The sequence below is a fragment of the Dama dama genome, chromosome 12 (genome assembly GCF_033118175.1).
Source record: "Dama dama isolate Ldn47 chromosome 12, ASM3311817v1, whole genome shotgun sequence".
NCBI classification, from domain to species: Eukaryota; Metazoa; Chordata; class Mammalia; order Artiodactyla; family Cervidae; genus Dama; species Dama dama.
This window is the reverse complement of record NC_083692.1, coordinates 92381701-92395287: the sequence shown is the minus strand read 5'-3', so window position 1 is coordinate 92395287 and position 13587 is coordinate 92381701. Positions and strand designations below refer to the sequence as shown.

Here is a 13587-nt window from a genome sequence, read left to right as displayed (position 1 = left end):
AGTGAAACACTCTGCACACTTTCATTATAATATTGATAAATAACCATTACATTATGAAATATAAGTATCTTTGAAAGCATCTATCACTTCAGTTGATTTGCAACTTCTCATCGGTGTTCTGAGTTGCCCCATTTTTTTTTCAAATGAAAGTCCCATTTCCCTTGCCTTTCAGAAATACAATTTTTAAAGATTCCACTTAGCATCCTTTATTGCATTCCTACATCATAAAGTTATGCTTTATAGCAGCATAAAAAAGCTGTAAAATTAGCATCCTTGTAAACAACCTTCCATGCTCAGTGGTGAAACAATGTGTGATTTGTACTGATCTCTTAAATGTGACTTGAGATTACAGTATCCACAAATTCAACATGAAAAAAAAAAAAAGGCACTAAGCCAAGAGAGAATATGACAAAATGCAAAAACAAGGATAAGTATTTTTCATCTACAGATATTTTAGAAATTTGGTTATCACACTGCTAAATTAAAATCTAAGATGAGTTCTAAAATATAAAACTGTTCCATTTTTACATGAAATCCCACATGAGCCTGTTTTTATCTTCTTTAATATTTCAACATTATATTAAATACCCTTTAGAAATACCCTCTAACATTATATACCCTTTAGAAAACGTAGAACTGAAATATTGTGTGAACCCCTTTAATTAAAATTCCTAAGGTAACATGAACCAATGATTTTTCATTATCATAGAAAACCATGCCTTTTTGTCCTCACCTTCCAGGAGATCCCATTGTGTTCTCTTAGTTGAGTAACAATTATAACAGTGCCCTAAGCTCACACCCAGCCCAACGGTTTGAAATTGTGTTCTAGGACAAGGGTGTTTTTAGGGTTTCCATTCTGTGGCAACTAAATGAGAAATCTTCCCATGGGAAAAGGTGCATTTTAATGCCTATAATGACCGTTAAATTTCAAACCACAAGATTGATTTTGGTTAGTCTTCCAAAGGAAGCCTGCGATACCGATTTGCCTTCAAGTTTAAAAAAAAAAAAAAAAAAAAAACCCGAAACCTTCCGCCTCATTCTACCGCAAACAAACTGCAGCAATTTTTCACTACCAGTCAGTGTGGGGATGTGCGCTGAACACGTGTCTAAATTTGAGGTTAGCTCAACCCAAGCAGGGATCCTCAGCTAACCGGAGCAAACCCAGAGTGAACCAGGGAAGGCCTGAGAGGACCTGATCCGCAGCCAGGCGCCCCGGACACCCTTCTCCCGACGACGTGCCCCCATCTGGAGCCCCAGGTGCCTGAGGCCTCGCCTGGACCCCCCGACACAGGGGGGACAGGCCGCCTCCTTCGGACGGCCTCGAGGCCTAGGCCCCAGGAGAGGGCCCCGGGCCTCTCTAGTCCACCGGGTACCTTGGGGCAGACGCCAGAAGGCAGAGCTCCGGAGCTCTCCACGCTTCCGTCACCGTGGTCCTTCCAGACGCAGCCCGACGACGAGGGCTCCCGACCGCTGCTTTGTCCGGTAGAGACCGTTCACGCGAGAAGCTTTATCAACTCTCGGGCCCTGCGTTAAGTGCGGGCAGCTGCGCCCGGAGGCCCATCGTGGGCTCAGAGGCAGGGGTCGACCTGAAGCCTCGCGAGGCCTCGAGCTCGCGTGAGGCGATCGCCGGGCCGCTTCTCACTTCCGGCCTGCGTACCCGGGGACTGCAGGCTAGGCCTGGCGGCGGGGACGCTGTATCCGTGCGTCCTGTAGGGTGCGGTGCGGCCTGGGAACTGAACCCAAGCACACCGAAGGCCGGACGAGTCCCAGACGCGGGGATCCCGCCAACTGAGAACCTCTTAGAAAAGTTCTCTTCCCTTCCCCCCACGAGACCCTTCTGCATTCAAACTCACACCAAAACCCATCTTTCTCCGTATCACATACTGAAAATGATTTTATTTTATCCATTTACATTTAACTTGATATAAACTTGTTCGGAAAAGTCAAATAATATGCTTTATATTAGCTCAAACATTTATTAAGAAAACCAAATTCCATAAATAAGCACAGACAATAAGTTAAAACATATCACAAATTGACCAGTATGTAACAAGAATGCTTTATCTACACAAAACATCCTATTTCACATGTTTGTTCATTCTTCGAAAGCGCTTCTGTTCTCTGGGTTTGGATTTGACCAGCACATGCAGAAAGAGCTGATTGCGTTTCTCTGTACAAAGTTGCAGGGTTGTAGATGCCTGAGTGCACCCTTCGGCAGCCGGCAGGGGCCAGGGCAGAGGCCGAGGGGCACGAAGAACGACAGGACGACCACAAAACAACCTAGGGCACAGAGCAGCGCGAGGAGAGAGAAACGGAGAAAAGGAAGCAAACAAAGCCCAGCCCTGGAGGATCCAGAAAAAATGATGTGGCTTCTGCTTTTACAAAAGGAAAATTTTCTTACATGTTTCTTTTACTCTTTCTCATAAAGACATTTATCAAAATGGGTAAGATCACCTCTTCATCACATGACTGCTTTAGTCTACTCCAGCCACCCAATCCACTAGACATGTTCCTCCTGAGAAGCCTTCTCTCAATACCCTCACACAGTTGTACTTAAGAGAATAAAAGTAAGATAAGACAAAAACGTTCTCTTGCAAGCCAATACAGGGCTGCATGGATGTGACCGGATGGACAAGGCAAGGAACGGATGGTGGGAGAAGAAAGAAAGGATTTCGGTGCAAGAATACAGGGATAAATCAAATTATAATCAGTTAGGCCCTCAGATGAGGCGGTTGGTAGTAGATGCTTGTCCTCCTTTTAGACAAAAATCCTAACATTGTGCTGTCCCTTGAACACGTCCGTGTGTGACCTAGGTGCACTGTGTATGAGTGTGCGCGCGCGCGTGTGTAGTGTCTGAGAGTGAGCGAGAGTGCGGGTGTGTGTGTGTTTCTGCCCACAAACCAGTCCATTGGTGTCTGATTTCAGATCCTGAGTCTACTCCCTGCTAAGTAAAATGGCGGGAAGGATGCTTTCGGCAGGGCGCGGGAGGGGGGCCGTGGGGCGCGGGCGAGAAGGGACCCGGGGCGAGGCGCGGGGCCAGGGGGCCGCAGGCGTCGTGGAGAAGGTGGGGGTGGGAATGCCGCCAGTCGGAAGGCCAGGCTGAGGGCGCGAGCCGGGAGGCGGCGGGGCGCGGGCAAGCGTGGGCCGGGCGCTCGCGACAGGGCGGAGGGAGGGGCCAGGTGAGGCTGCCGGGCGCGGCGGGGAGGGTGCGGGGAGCGGAGTCAGGCGGGAGGGAGGCCCCGCGGGCCGAGGCTAGGGGTCGAGCCCGGGACGGTGGAGGACGGAGGGAAGGAAGGGCCGGACGAGAAGTGGTGGAGCCCGGGCGGGGAGGGAGCAGGGCCCCGGAGCTGGGGCCGCGGCGGGAGAGCGGGGCAGGGCGCCCGGACGAGGGCCGGGGCAGGGAGCGGGGGGCCCGGGCGCGCGCCGCCGGGGCCTCGGGGCGGACCGGGGGGCGGTGCCGGGGGCGGAGCGGGCCGGGCGCGGCGGCATTAAGTGAAGCTCATGGAGACTGTGTGCTCTAGCGCCTTGCGGCGGAGGGAGGCGATGCTCGTGCCCCGCCACACGTCGCTGCTGTCCGGGGAGCTGCAGAGCTGGGGCGAGCCGGAGACATTGCTGGGGCCGGGGAGGGAGGCGGGCACCATGCCGGGGAAGGCGGGCTGGTAGAGGTGGGACTGCAGCCCCGCGCCGTTGGAGCCCGCCAAGCTGTTGGACAGGCCCATGGAGTTGGGCGGCGGCCCGGCCGCCAGGCTGCACTGGGACAGCGACTGCGCCATGGCTTGCTGCCGGCCCAGCGCCGGCGGCAGCGGCAGCTGCGACACGCCCGGCATGGCGGCCGCCGCCCAGCGGGTGTCGTTGGCATGGAAAGAGCACAGGCTGTCGCCCATGGCGGCGGCGGCGGCGGCGGCAGCCGACGGGAACTGGGGCAGGCCTGGCGTGGGCAGCAGCGTGCCCGGCGCGCGGAACACGTTGGTGGTCTTCTTGCGCTTCTTCCACTTAGCGCGCCGGTTCTGGAACCAGACCTGGAGCGGACGGGGGTGGGGAGACACACAGGGCGCTGTTAGCCCGCGGCCCGGCCAGGCGCTTCGGGGGCCCGAGCCCGAGAAACCCGCGGCAGGTCCACCCCCTCGGCCCCAGGCCGAACACGTGCCATCGGCCCGGCGCGCCCCCACACGCAGCCGGGGACCTTGGTTCTCCACCAGCCCTAGGCAACCGGCGCCCCGGGCCTCCACCGGGCGGGCGCCAGCTCCAGGATCCTGAGTGACCGTGCCCGGGGAGCACTTACACACCGTGCGGACGAGACACCGTACGCAGCATCCACCACGCCCCTGCGCGCCCGCACATTCTGCCAGCCGCTTGGACGCACTGGTCTGCAGGCAGGCGTGTTGTCAAACCTGGACCCACAGGTGTACAAATGAAGATAAACCTGTGTACCCGTGTGGCCTAATAGCGTGCCTATAACAATGATGGGGTATAGAATTTTCAGAAAGGCTGGAAATTTGGAAATTGATGAAGAGCTGTGGATGACAAAGACGGTTTCAAAATCGAAAGACAAAAGAAAACCCCTAACGCCACGGATGACGGAGCGGAGAGCTTAACACAGTGATCCATGTGGGAAAGCAAGCGCCACTGAGCGAGTGTAGCTTGGGTCACCACAGTGACTTCTGATTCGGAGCGACTGGTACTGCTGCCACAAGTCCGTGCCTGCTGCTCAAGCCCCTCTAAGGGTACTTTATCTGGGTTGTGCAGCTGTGCTGGAACCAGCTAGAGCCCTAAGCCTCAGCGCTTTCAAATCTATTACCTCCAAGAATTTACTGAGGATCCCAAATAACAAAGCCTCCAGTTCCCTCAACTCCCCCCCCAACCCCGCCTCGTTTTATCTATAAATTAAAAGCAAATTTTCTGACCACTACAAGCCAAAGAAGTCAAGTTTAAAGCTCACACTACCTATGAATCAAATTTAATTTTGCTCAGACAAACCCAGATGTCTTTTTAAAAGAGATGCGTTTGATAAAATATACTCCAAATGAAAATAATCTTCCTATTAGTTTTTTCTTAACAGTGGACCCTGGAAGTTCAGACTTTATAAGACAAATTTGCCTGTGAATGTCAAATTCACTACCACAGGGGAAGGAAAGGTTCTTCCCAAAAGATATCAAGTAAACTGCCTGACCAAGAAAACTTCCCCTCACCCCATGTTTAAATTTGATTTTTTTTAAAGCCAGCATGTCTATTTGGCAGGCTTACAGTTTAACATATAGTCAACTGGAGGTTTACTATGCATAAATATAAATGATGTGGGACACAGCTTAGGTACTGATTGAATTTTCTCATAATTTAATTTGGTCAATGCAACTTGACCACCGTTAAGGTCATGTGTTAATCCAAATTATTTAGTGTTTATTCTGCAAACTAGAGTATCACAAGTATGGGAGTACCTGACCCCCTTTCCCAGTAAACCAGTTATACACACCCAAGCCAGTGGAGCTACGCTCTTCATTTACCAATATGAACAGCCCTGCAATCTAGAATTCTCTTCAGCCTTTGGGCTGGCCCTGGCTTTTCTACCATACATGCACCCACCCATCACCCACCACTTTATCTCTTTCTGGTTTCTACCTCATTTTCCATGTTTTTGTCTACTGTAGTGTCCAGATTGGGTAAAGATGCAGACTCCTTTCCCTGCTAACGCCCCTTGAGCTGGTGGCGCAGTGGATTAATGAGGCAGCAGGGCCCTAGATAGAGACTGGGATCAATGCGGCAGCAGGCCGAGGATTGAGCTGTTAGCGGAGAGTAACCCACAGGAGCCCAGGAAAGCACCTCGAGGAGACGGACTGCCACAGGTCACTTCGCATCATCCATCCAAGACTGTACCTAGACAGGATGGCTTCTGTGACCAAAATGGTCCCCACACCTCACATTCTGCACCCAGATATATTTCGAAAGGTATCTATAAATTAAAGACCGGTTCCCAGCACCCTGCAAATGTCAGCGAATTCTGAAATGTTTGACTGTTTGTGGTGGGCAGGTGTGGAGAGTGGGGAAAGAAACAGAAGAAAGGGGGGAGGAATTGCCCAGAAGAATCTCAGTAGAAAACATGCCTGCCAGCAAGATTTCTGAATCTCAGGCACAAGCGGAAAAGAACAGCTGTTGAAGAACTAAACATTGTAGAAATAATCGAAAAATTGTGCTCAATTATGTTTGAGGGTTAGTAGTCAAATGATGGCTACAAAATTTTTTATGTTTCATGGCTTACTGGGATTGGGAAAAAAATTCTGCATGGGGTCTGAGCACCTCCGTTCCAAGCTATGATGCATATGTTTTTAAAATGTGAATGTTTCCACTTGAAAACTAGAGCATGACGGATTAAAATGCAGGTAAAACCTAAGGGAGATTTTGAGAATGCACAGATGACAACTCCAGGAAATATATTAACCGCAACCACAGCCAACTTTGTACTCAGTTTGAAATGCAGCTCTTCTCAGAAGATGCTTAATACAACAGTGAGAATCTAATGGAGGTTGGAATTTAAAAATCCACTTTCATGATATCTGCTGTTACAGTAATATAGACATACTGTAAATGTATTTTAAAATATATAGCCCGTTTAATTCCCCACCTATAAATGGCTCAGAAATAGAGAAAGAGAAGAGAAAGAGAGAATATTACTTTTTCCCCCCTCGAAGCAACCGCTTTATGAAGATCTCATTGGAATCCAGCAAATGATTAATGTGAAGATTTGGGAGGAAATCTGGGGAGCTGTATTAAAGCCTAGATCTCAGGTTCATTTCGATCAGCCAGCCGTGAACTCTGGGCCGAATTCATTACACTTTAATAGTGCTGGGAGAGGAAGAAAATGCAATTTCTCATTCCATTAGAAAACTAGAAAATACTCTCGGCTTGTCCCCCTATTAAGATGTGGCAGGTGACAGGGCCATTCTGGGGGACACGGTCAATGGAATTACAGCACATTATTTTTGTTCGTATAAAATATTGAAAGGCAAGCCTGACTGTGCAGAAGTTATTTCACTGATTTGGTTTTTATGTAAATAAAATATTGAAAGTTAATTAATCCGTGCTAGAGACTAATGATTATGCTTATTATATTGCATTTGATCGCGTAATTTGCATGATTCTCGCATTGCTGCTTAATAAGCCATTCCAGGTTATAAATAATTCTGAAATTGGTTTCTAATAATGGCATGCTATAAAAGGAATGGTTTTATTACACTAGCCAGAAAAGAGGAGTGATATCAGACATGGAATTGGCCTCCGTGTGAGTAGAGGTGCTTTAATAAATACTTAAAAGGATGATATATGGCAAATGTAGATAAAAATAAGTATATTGGATCATTTAGTCTAGAATCAAAAAGTATCTTTAAAAACATACAATTGCAATAAATTAAATGTTTAGATCATTTTTAATCAGTGCAGTAGCCCACATACTGAAAAGAATTTGTGGCAATCTGTTAACTATAAAGAAAACTATGAAGTACTCATCATATAAGAACATAAACCAATTACTACTTAATTTGAATTTGGTCAAGGAGCAAAGACACAGTGAATTGTGAAGTAAATACATTTTACATAAATTGTTTTTGCATTATATTACCTAATGTTAATCATTTTGAAATGTTAATTAAGAAGGTTATGTTGATCTGATTACTTTTTAAACTATGGAACATTATTTTTAAAAATATTGAAATTACCATTCTATTAAATTTTTCCTATCGTCAGCATCAAGCTATTATCTTTGGTTGAACATTATGCTAGAACAATTAAAGTACTCTGTCTCTATTCTTCTTGATTACTCTTTTGTGTACTTCTTAAAAATAACTGTTTCCATTACATAGTTTGTGCTTTATTTCATTTATTTCATTATAACTTTTTATATTAAAAGAATCACTGCCATTAACCTTTGGAAGACCTAATAAAGTTTAATAGACCTCATTTTCTTTTTTCATAAAGTCAGTTGTCCAATTATATTTTATTTGTGATTCTAAGTTCTATTTTAATTCAAACTAATTACTAGAAAGCCTAGGTTAAACAACAGCATTTTAGTCCTTAAAAATTATTATATAGTATTTCTCTTGAGTGAAAAAAATTTATGAATTTTGAACTGACAGGATTTTAACAAGCCAGTACTATCATTAACAGTAATGAAAATATTGAAATTGTATATTTCTGTTAGGGTATGAACTCAATTTCAGATTTAAAAGAGGAGCAAGTTTTTTTTAAAAAAAGCTTAAGAGCATTAATAATATATATCTGCACAATGCAATTAACATGCCTCTGATGCTTAATTTCAATGGCCCATGGTTCAGGGCTTCCAGAGTTCACTAAAGAAACCACCCAGATTTACACTGAGTAAAAATGTTAATATAGTGTGTTATACTCTTTATTAACTTGACCACCTTAAGTCCCAATGACATTTATTTGCTGACTGTTTAAAACAGAAGGTTAGACAGTCTTTAAAACGCTGAATGGAGACAGAAAAATTCAACACTGGGATTATGAACACTTTTGACTTTTAGATTAAATATAAAGTAACTGAGACCTTTAAACTTTGATGTTTAAAGTTTGTAAAACGGAGATCTTTAAAATTTTTGATAGCAGCTAGAGCTGAGATTGACACCCAGGATAAGGAACAGAAAAGACCCTATCGAAGACAGGCTAGGAAGGTTTTCAGCACCCTGGATAGCTCAAGTCTAACCGCCCCTCTTGGAATCTCACGTCCAGCATCTGTCCATAAAATATTTGATATAATGTTTTCATTCTTCTAAAAAGTGGAAAAAATCTGAGATTCATTGGACTTATACTTTCATACCCCAATTTTCATAAAAGTTACAGGTGTGGTTTGTAAGTTATATATAATTTACAACTTGGAGGGTGGTTAGACTAGAACAAGGGGTCAGTAATGATTTTGTTTACTACTGGTCAGTCTTTTCTGACCTAAATGTCCTTTCTTCAAATCGGGCAGCTACACCAGAAAGCCCTTATCCCCCCCCCACCACCACCACCCCCACACACACTGCCCAAGTTACTTTAGGGGAAACCAGGACTCATAGGCTGTGGGGGATCGCTCCAGCTGCCCCCAGCGCAATGGTAGGCCACCAGATTCAAAACCTTTATAAGCATCGAAGCTAGAGGGTACTTCGCCGGAGAGCGGCAGGAGTGTGATATGCAGGAAAACCTGTAGATCTTTTCTGAAAGGCGCCCACTTCGCCTTATTTTCTCCTTTTTCGTGTTTTCTGTATTGTATGATGCATTCTCCCATTTATCCAGACACTTGACACAAACTCATTAGCGGGTAATGAAATACTTGTCTATAACGCGAGCTGGAGTGGAATTGCCCGCGGGGGGTTAGCCGCCTAGGAGACACGGAAGGTGGCAGACCTGGAGATTTCCTTCTAGGGAGGAAGGAAGAGACCTAGCAATCGAATGACGCCGGCTTCGCTTTGGAGGAGTTTCTGCGGAAATGTGGGTTATACTGGCAGGAGATGGGGGCACTGTCTGTCCATCGATGGGGCCAGTTCGCGGGCAGAGGAGCTAACTTCACCCAGGAAAGCTTAGCCCAGGATCCCTGTAAGGGAAGGAAAGACCCTGCTGCCTTCGCCTAATTCCCCCCACCCGCTCCTTGTCTTCTTCCCTGGCGCCCAAGCCCAGCGTACCTGCACTCGGGACTCGGTCAGCCCGATACGAAGGGCCAGCTCCTCGCGCATGAAGATGTCGGGGTAGTGAGTCTTGGCGAAGCTCCTCTCCAGCTCGTTGAGCTGGGCGGGGGTGAAGCGCGTCCGATGGCGCTTCTGCTTCTGTTGGCCCTGCTGCTGACCGGCTTGGCTGGGGTTCGGGCCGCCCTGGGGCCCCGGCTGCTTGTCCGGGTCCTTTGCGCTCACCGCCAGCGAGGCCGGCGTAGAGCCCACTGTGGTGATGTCCTCCCCGGGCAGCAGGGTGGCTCCCTCGACTGGGTCGGAGCTGGGCGCTAGGTCTCCCGGGTGGCCCCCGGGGTCAGAGCCACCTACGCCCAGCCTACACTTCACCGCCTCCCGGTGGCCCAGAAGCTCGGCGGCATCTTTCATACCTGAGGAGGCAAGGGGACGGCGGTCACTACTGCCCTGGCCATTCCAGGAGGGGCTGTACGCCCCGCGTGGTCCTTTTCCAGCGTGCTCGGCTCCCTCTGCGCCCACGGTCGCCCTCTGGAGCAATATCCCGGGGTGCTCAGCCTGGGGCCCCAGGATCTGGACTGTCAGGTTGCAAGACCGTCTCCCGGCCTTTTCCCTTCTCTCCGCAGCGGAGTCCCTTAGTAAACAACACATGCTTTCGTCTCTCCCACAATGAAACACTCCTAGTCCCGGCAATGAAACATGCCTCGGAGACCCTTTCATGAACCGTACCCCCCGGCGTTCTAGGAACTCCAGAGCTTATCCTAGGACCGAGCGGGGGGTGGGGGGAGGGGGGAAGAAAAGAAAGAAGGAAAATTAAACAGTTTCTCCGTTGCTGCCCCACCTGCTCTTAGGCAGCCTGAGAACTCTACCTCCGACCCTCAGCCGATTCCCTCTCACTTTCGGAAGATGAATAAGTCGCCAAGCTTTCCACCCCCCGAAATCAACCCAAATCAGCTCCGCCTCCCCCTCAAATCAGAGAAAGTGTTTGGAAAATGGAGTCACATCCATCACCAAAGATTCCCAAACCGGAAACCCAGAGCCCAGTAACCCAGACAGCTTTAAGAAAACTCAAGTAAAGTCTCTAGACATAACAGTGAATCAAACTTTAGAGAATTCAACTTTTCTTTCCGGAGATATAAAAGGCACGTTCCTCTCAGCCATTGATTGGCAATGCCGAGTCCCTTTGCAGGCCGGATGCCTGCGAGGATGAATCTGGCTTTTCTCCTTTCTCAATGAGTACACTTAGTAAATTGCTTCTATTGCCGTGGCTTCTCCTTCAAGACTGAGTTTTACAAATTCAACCATACTTAGAAGAGGAGGAGAAAGAGGTATGGGGAGAGAGAAAGAGAGGAAAAAAGAGAAGAAAGAAATCTGAAATTAAGGCAAACAGGAGGGGAAGAGAAGGGGAAAAAACGCCTCCAAACAAATTATCACGGGGTAGATCGCCCCCTTCAAAAAAATAAATAAATAACAACAATAAGGGGGAGGGAGGAAGTGAAAAAATAAGAAAAACAAAAAGTAACAACATCACCCAACTCCTTTGGATCTACATATTCCATAGATTTTTTTTAAAGACGTTGTTAAATTAAATTAAACTTTAATGCAGCACAATTACTTTTAAAGAAATTAGTCCATTTAGGGCACATTAAGGTAAAATAAGGAACAAATTGACAATTTCCTGCCCGGGCTTCTCCTGGCTGCCCGGGCGAGAGGCGCGCACTCACCTAGCCTGGCGTCCAGGAGGTCGGCGTGAGACAGCATCGCGCACCGCTCCAGGGCGAAAGCTGTTCCCCCCCAAATTTTAGCGGCTTTAAGTTATTTAAAATAGATATAAGCTATAAGCTATACGATATAGATATATATAGATCACCTAAATGAAAGAAAATTCGGTTTGTGGTTAAAAAGGGGGCTTCTTGCATTATAATGTCCTTTAGAGAGACGGGGAGGTGCTTAACAGTTGAATGAACCCGTGAGCAGCTCGGCGAGGGGACCAATCAGGAGGGCAGCCTGCAAATGTCAGCGCCCGGAGAGTCCCCCGCTCCGCCCGCCCGCCCGCGCCCGCCCGCGGAGGCGGCGGCGGCAGCCCGGGCCGCTCCAGCCCCGAGCAGCTGCTAGAGCAGCGGCGGCCGCCGCGGCCTCGCTCCGGGCTTCTGGGCCCGACCTACGGTAGTTTTTCCCTAAGACTTTCTCCAGGCACACCTTTCCTTCTGGTCCCTCCCAGCTCGCTGCGAAGGCGCGGCTCTGTGTCTCTGAGCTAGGATCTTCCGGGGGGCAGAGGTAGGGCAGGAGAGAGAGCAGGGCATGACCCCTTGGTGACCCGGGAGGAGCCCTGGCCTGCGCGCTGGGCAACAGTGCCAATCCGGAGCACCACAAGGGCACACCGCGCCCTCCAGACAGCGCCTAGACTTCGCGGCCGCCCAGCAGGCCTGCGCCTAGTGTCCAGACGCCCTGGCTGGGACCCCGGGCCTACAGAATCCCATCTTCGGGGCATGGCTAGAGCGCAGAACAGTACTCGAATCCCCACCCCATCCCACCCCACCCCCCGCTGCTTCCAGGCCCCGAGGTCTGCTTCGTGGACCCGAGCGTGGTGTCTTTCTTGCACTTTGCACCTCCTACGCCCGGCTCCAGCTCCTCAGCCAGCCCACGCTTGCATCCTGGCCCACAACCTGCTCCTTTGGACAAAGTTTCTAAGTTCAGTACGGTTCCCAACTCCACTTTAAGCTGTAAATAAAATTAAATGCTCTTTATTTTCCTCTCGAATATGTTAAACTACTTGAACAATTTAAAGTGCTTTGCACAAGTGAAGCGAACCATTTCTAATGTTCTGATTTTTCAGAGCCAGCCAACAACAAAGTTTAGATTAGTAATATATTTCTAACCAGAGTAATTTTCAAGATCATTAGGCATTTATGTAATTAGTGCCAAATCTATAAGCTTTTATTACTATTATTAGAGTAAAATCAGTATAAATTTGTACTAATTTACTACTGTTTAGACTTGGCTGTCAAGACCAGAGGTTCTTATTGTAAATGATAACTGAGGAAATTAAGTGCAAAATTCTGTACCATTTCTGATCTGCTCCTAAACAATCCGTTTCAATTGTATTTGTAGCAGAACATAATGCCCTTTTAAAGTTATTTGACTTGTATTTTTATTTGCAACACAAGAAAAATGCCCTCTTCCCAGGCACAATGGAAACTGATATTTACTACTCTCAACTTGATTAACATTGATTTTTAATTCGAGAGTGATGCAATTAAGATTATTCATTTAGTGCAAATAAAGCGTCCACAAAAGGGCGGCCCTATGAAGTCTGTTTTAAATAATACCGAGCAAATGGCTTTTTTTGTTCGCCGTCCAATTGACTTACACAAAACATTGGAAATGCTGCCTGAGAGCAGATGCGAGAGGACTTGTGTGTGTGTGTGTGTGTGTGTGTGTGTGTGCGCGCGCGCGCGCGCGCGCTTGTGTCCTTAGCTATGTGTGTGACAGGGACCGAGCAAGTAGACAAAGGAGGCGGCAAGGCGAAATCTGGGGCAGTTTTGCTTCCTCTTCTCTCCTGCAGCCCATTCCCCTCCTCCCATGCACACACACACACGTGCGCGCGCACACACATCCACACCCAAGTGTGAGTGTCGGGCATCAGCCACATCGGTTCCTTCCGAGCAGCGGAGATCGCTTCTCCGGAAGCTTGGGGCCGGGCCGAGCTTCCGCGGTCGCCGAAGCCGCAGCCAAAACGGCCTAAACGGGACTGGGGCTGCGGCTTGGCGGAGCCCGAGCGGCGGCGGCGCGATTAGGGGCCGCGAGGGTGTTCGCCTTTTGCCGAAAGTCCTTTCGAGAAGAGCTTTGCTTGAGAGGGGAACACCTAGACCTAAAGCACAGTCCTTCCCATAAAAGCTGCCCCTTCCCCAACGAAACGCCAGGT

General features: G+C 48.4%; 1 protein-coding gene across 1 annotated transcript; it reads right to left on the bottom strand.

Annotated features, from left to right (window-relative positions):
• Nucleotides 1–3488: 3488 nt before the first annotated feature.
• On the bottom strand, nt 3489–11423 carry OTP (orthopedia homeobox). Its single transcript, XM_061158514.1, has 3 exons — nt 11387–11423; nt 9669–10078; nt 3489–4019 (listed from the first exon to the last, which is right to left on the bottom strand). Exons 1-3 carry the CDS (start codon nt 11421–11423, stop codon nt 3489–3491), a joined length of 978 nt encoding a protein of 325 aa, XP_061014497.1.
• Nucleotides 11424–13587: the final 2164 nt, after the last annotated feature.

Bases quoted from the DNA above. Each gene is read 5' to 3' on its own strand.
- OTP (XM_061158514.1), bottom strand. From the start codon at position 11,423: ATGCTGTCTCACGCCGACCTCCTGGACGCCAGGCTAG. The intron at 10,079-11,386 runs GTGAGTGCGCGC...TTGCCTCCTCAG, and splicing joins CCTCCTGGACGCCAGGCTAG to GTATGAAAGATGCCGCCGAG. The intron at 4,020-9,668 runs GTACGCTGGGCT...CGTCCGCTCCAG, and splicing joins TGACCGAGTCCCGAGTGCAG to GTCTGGTTCCAGAACCGGCG.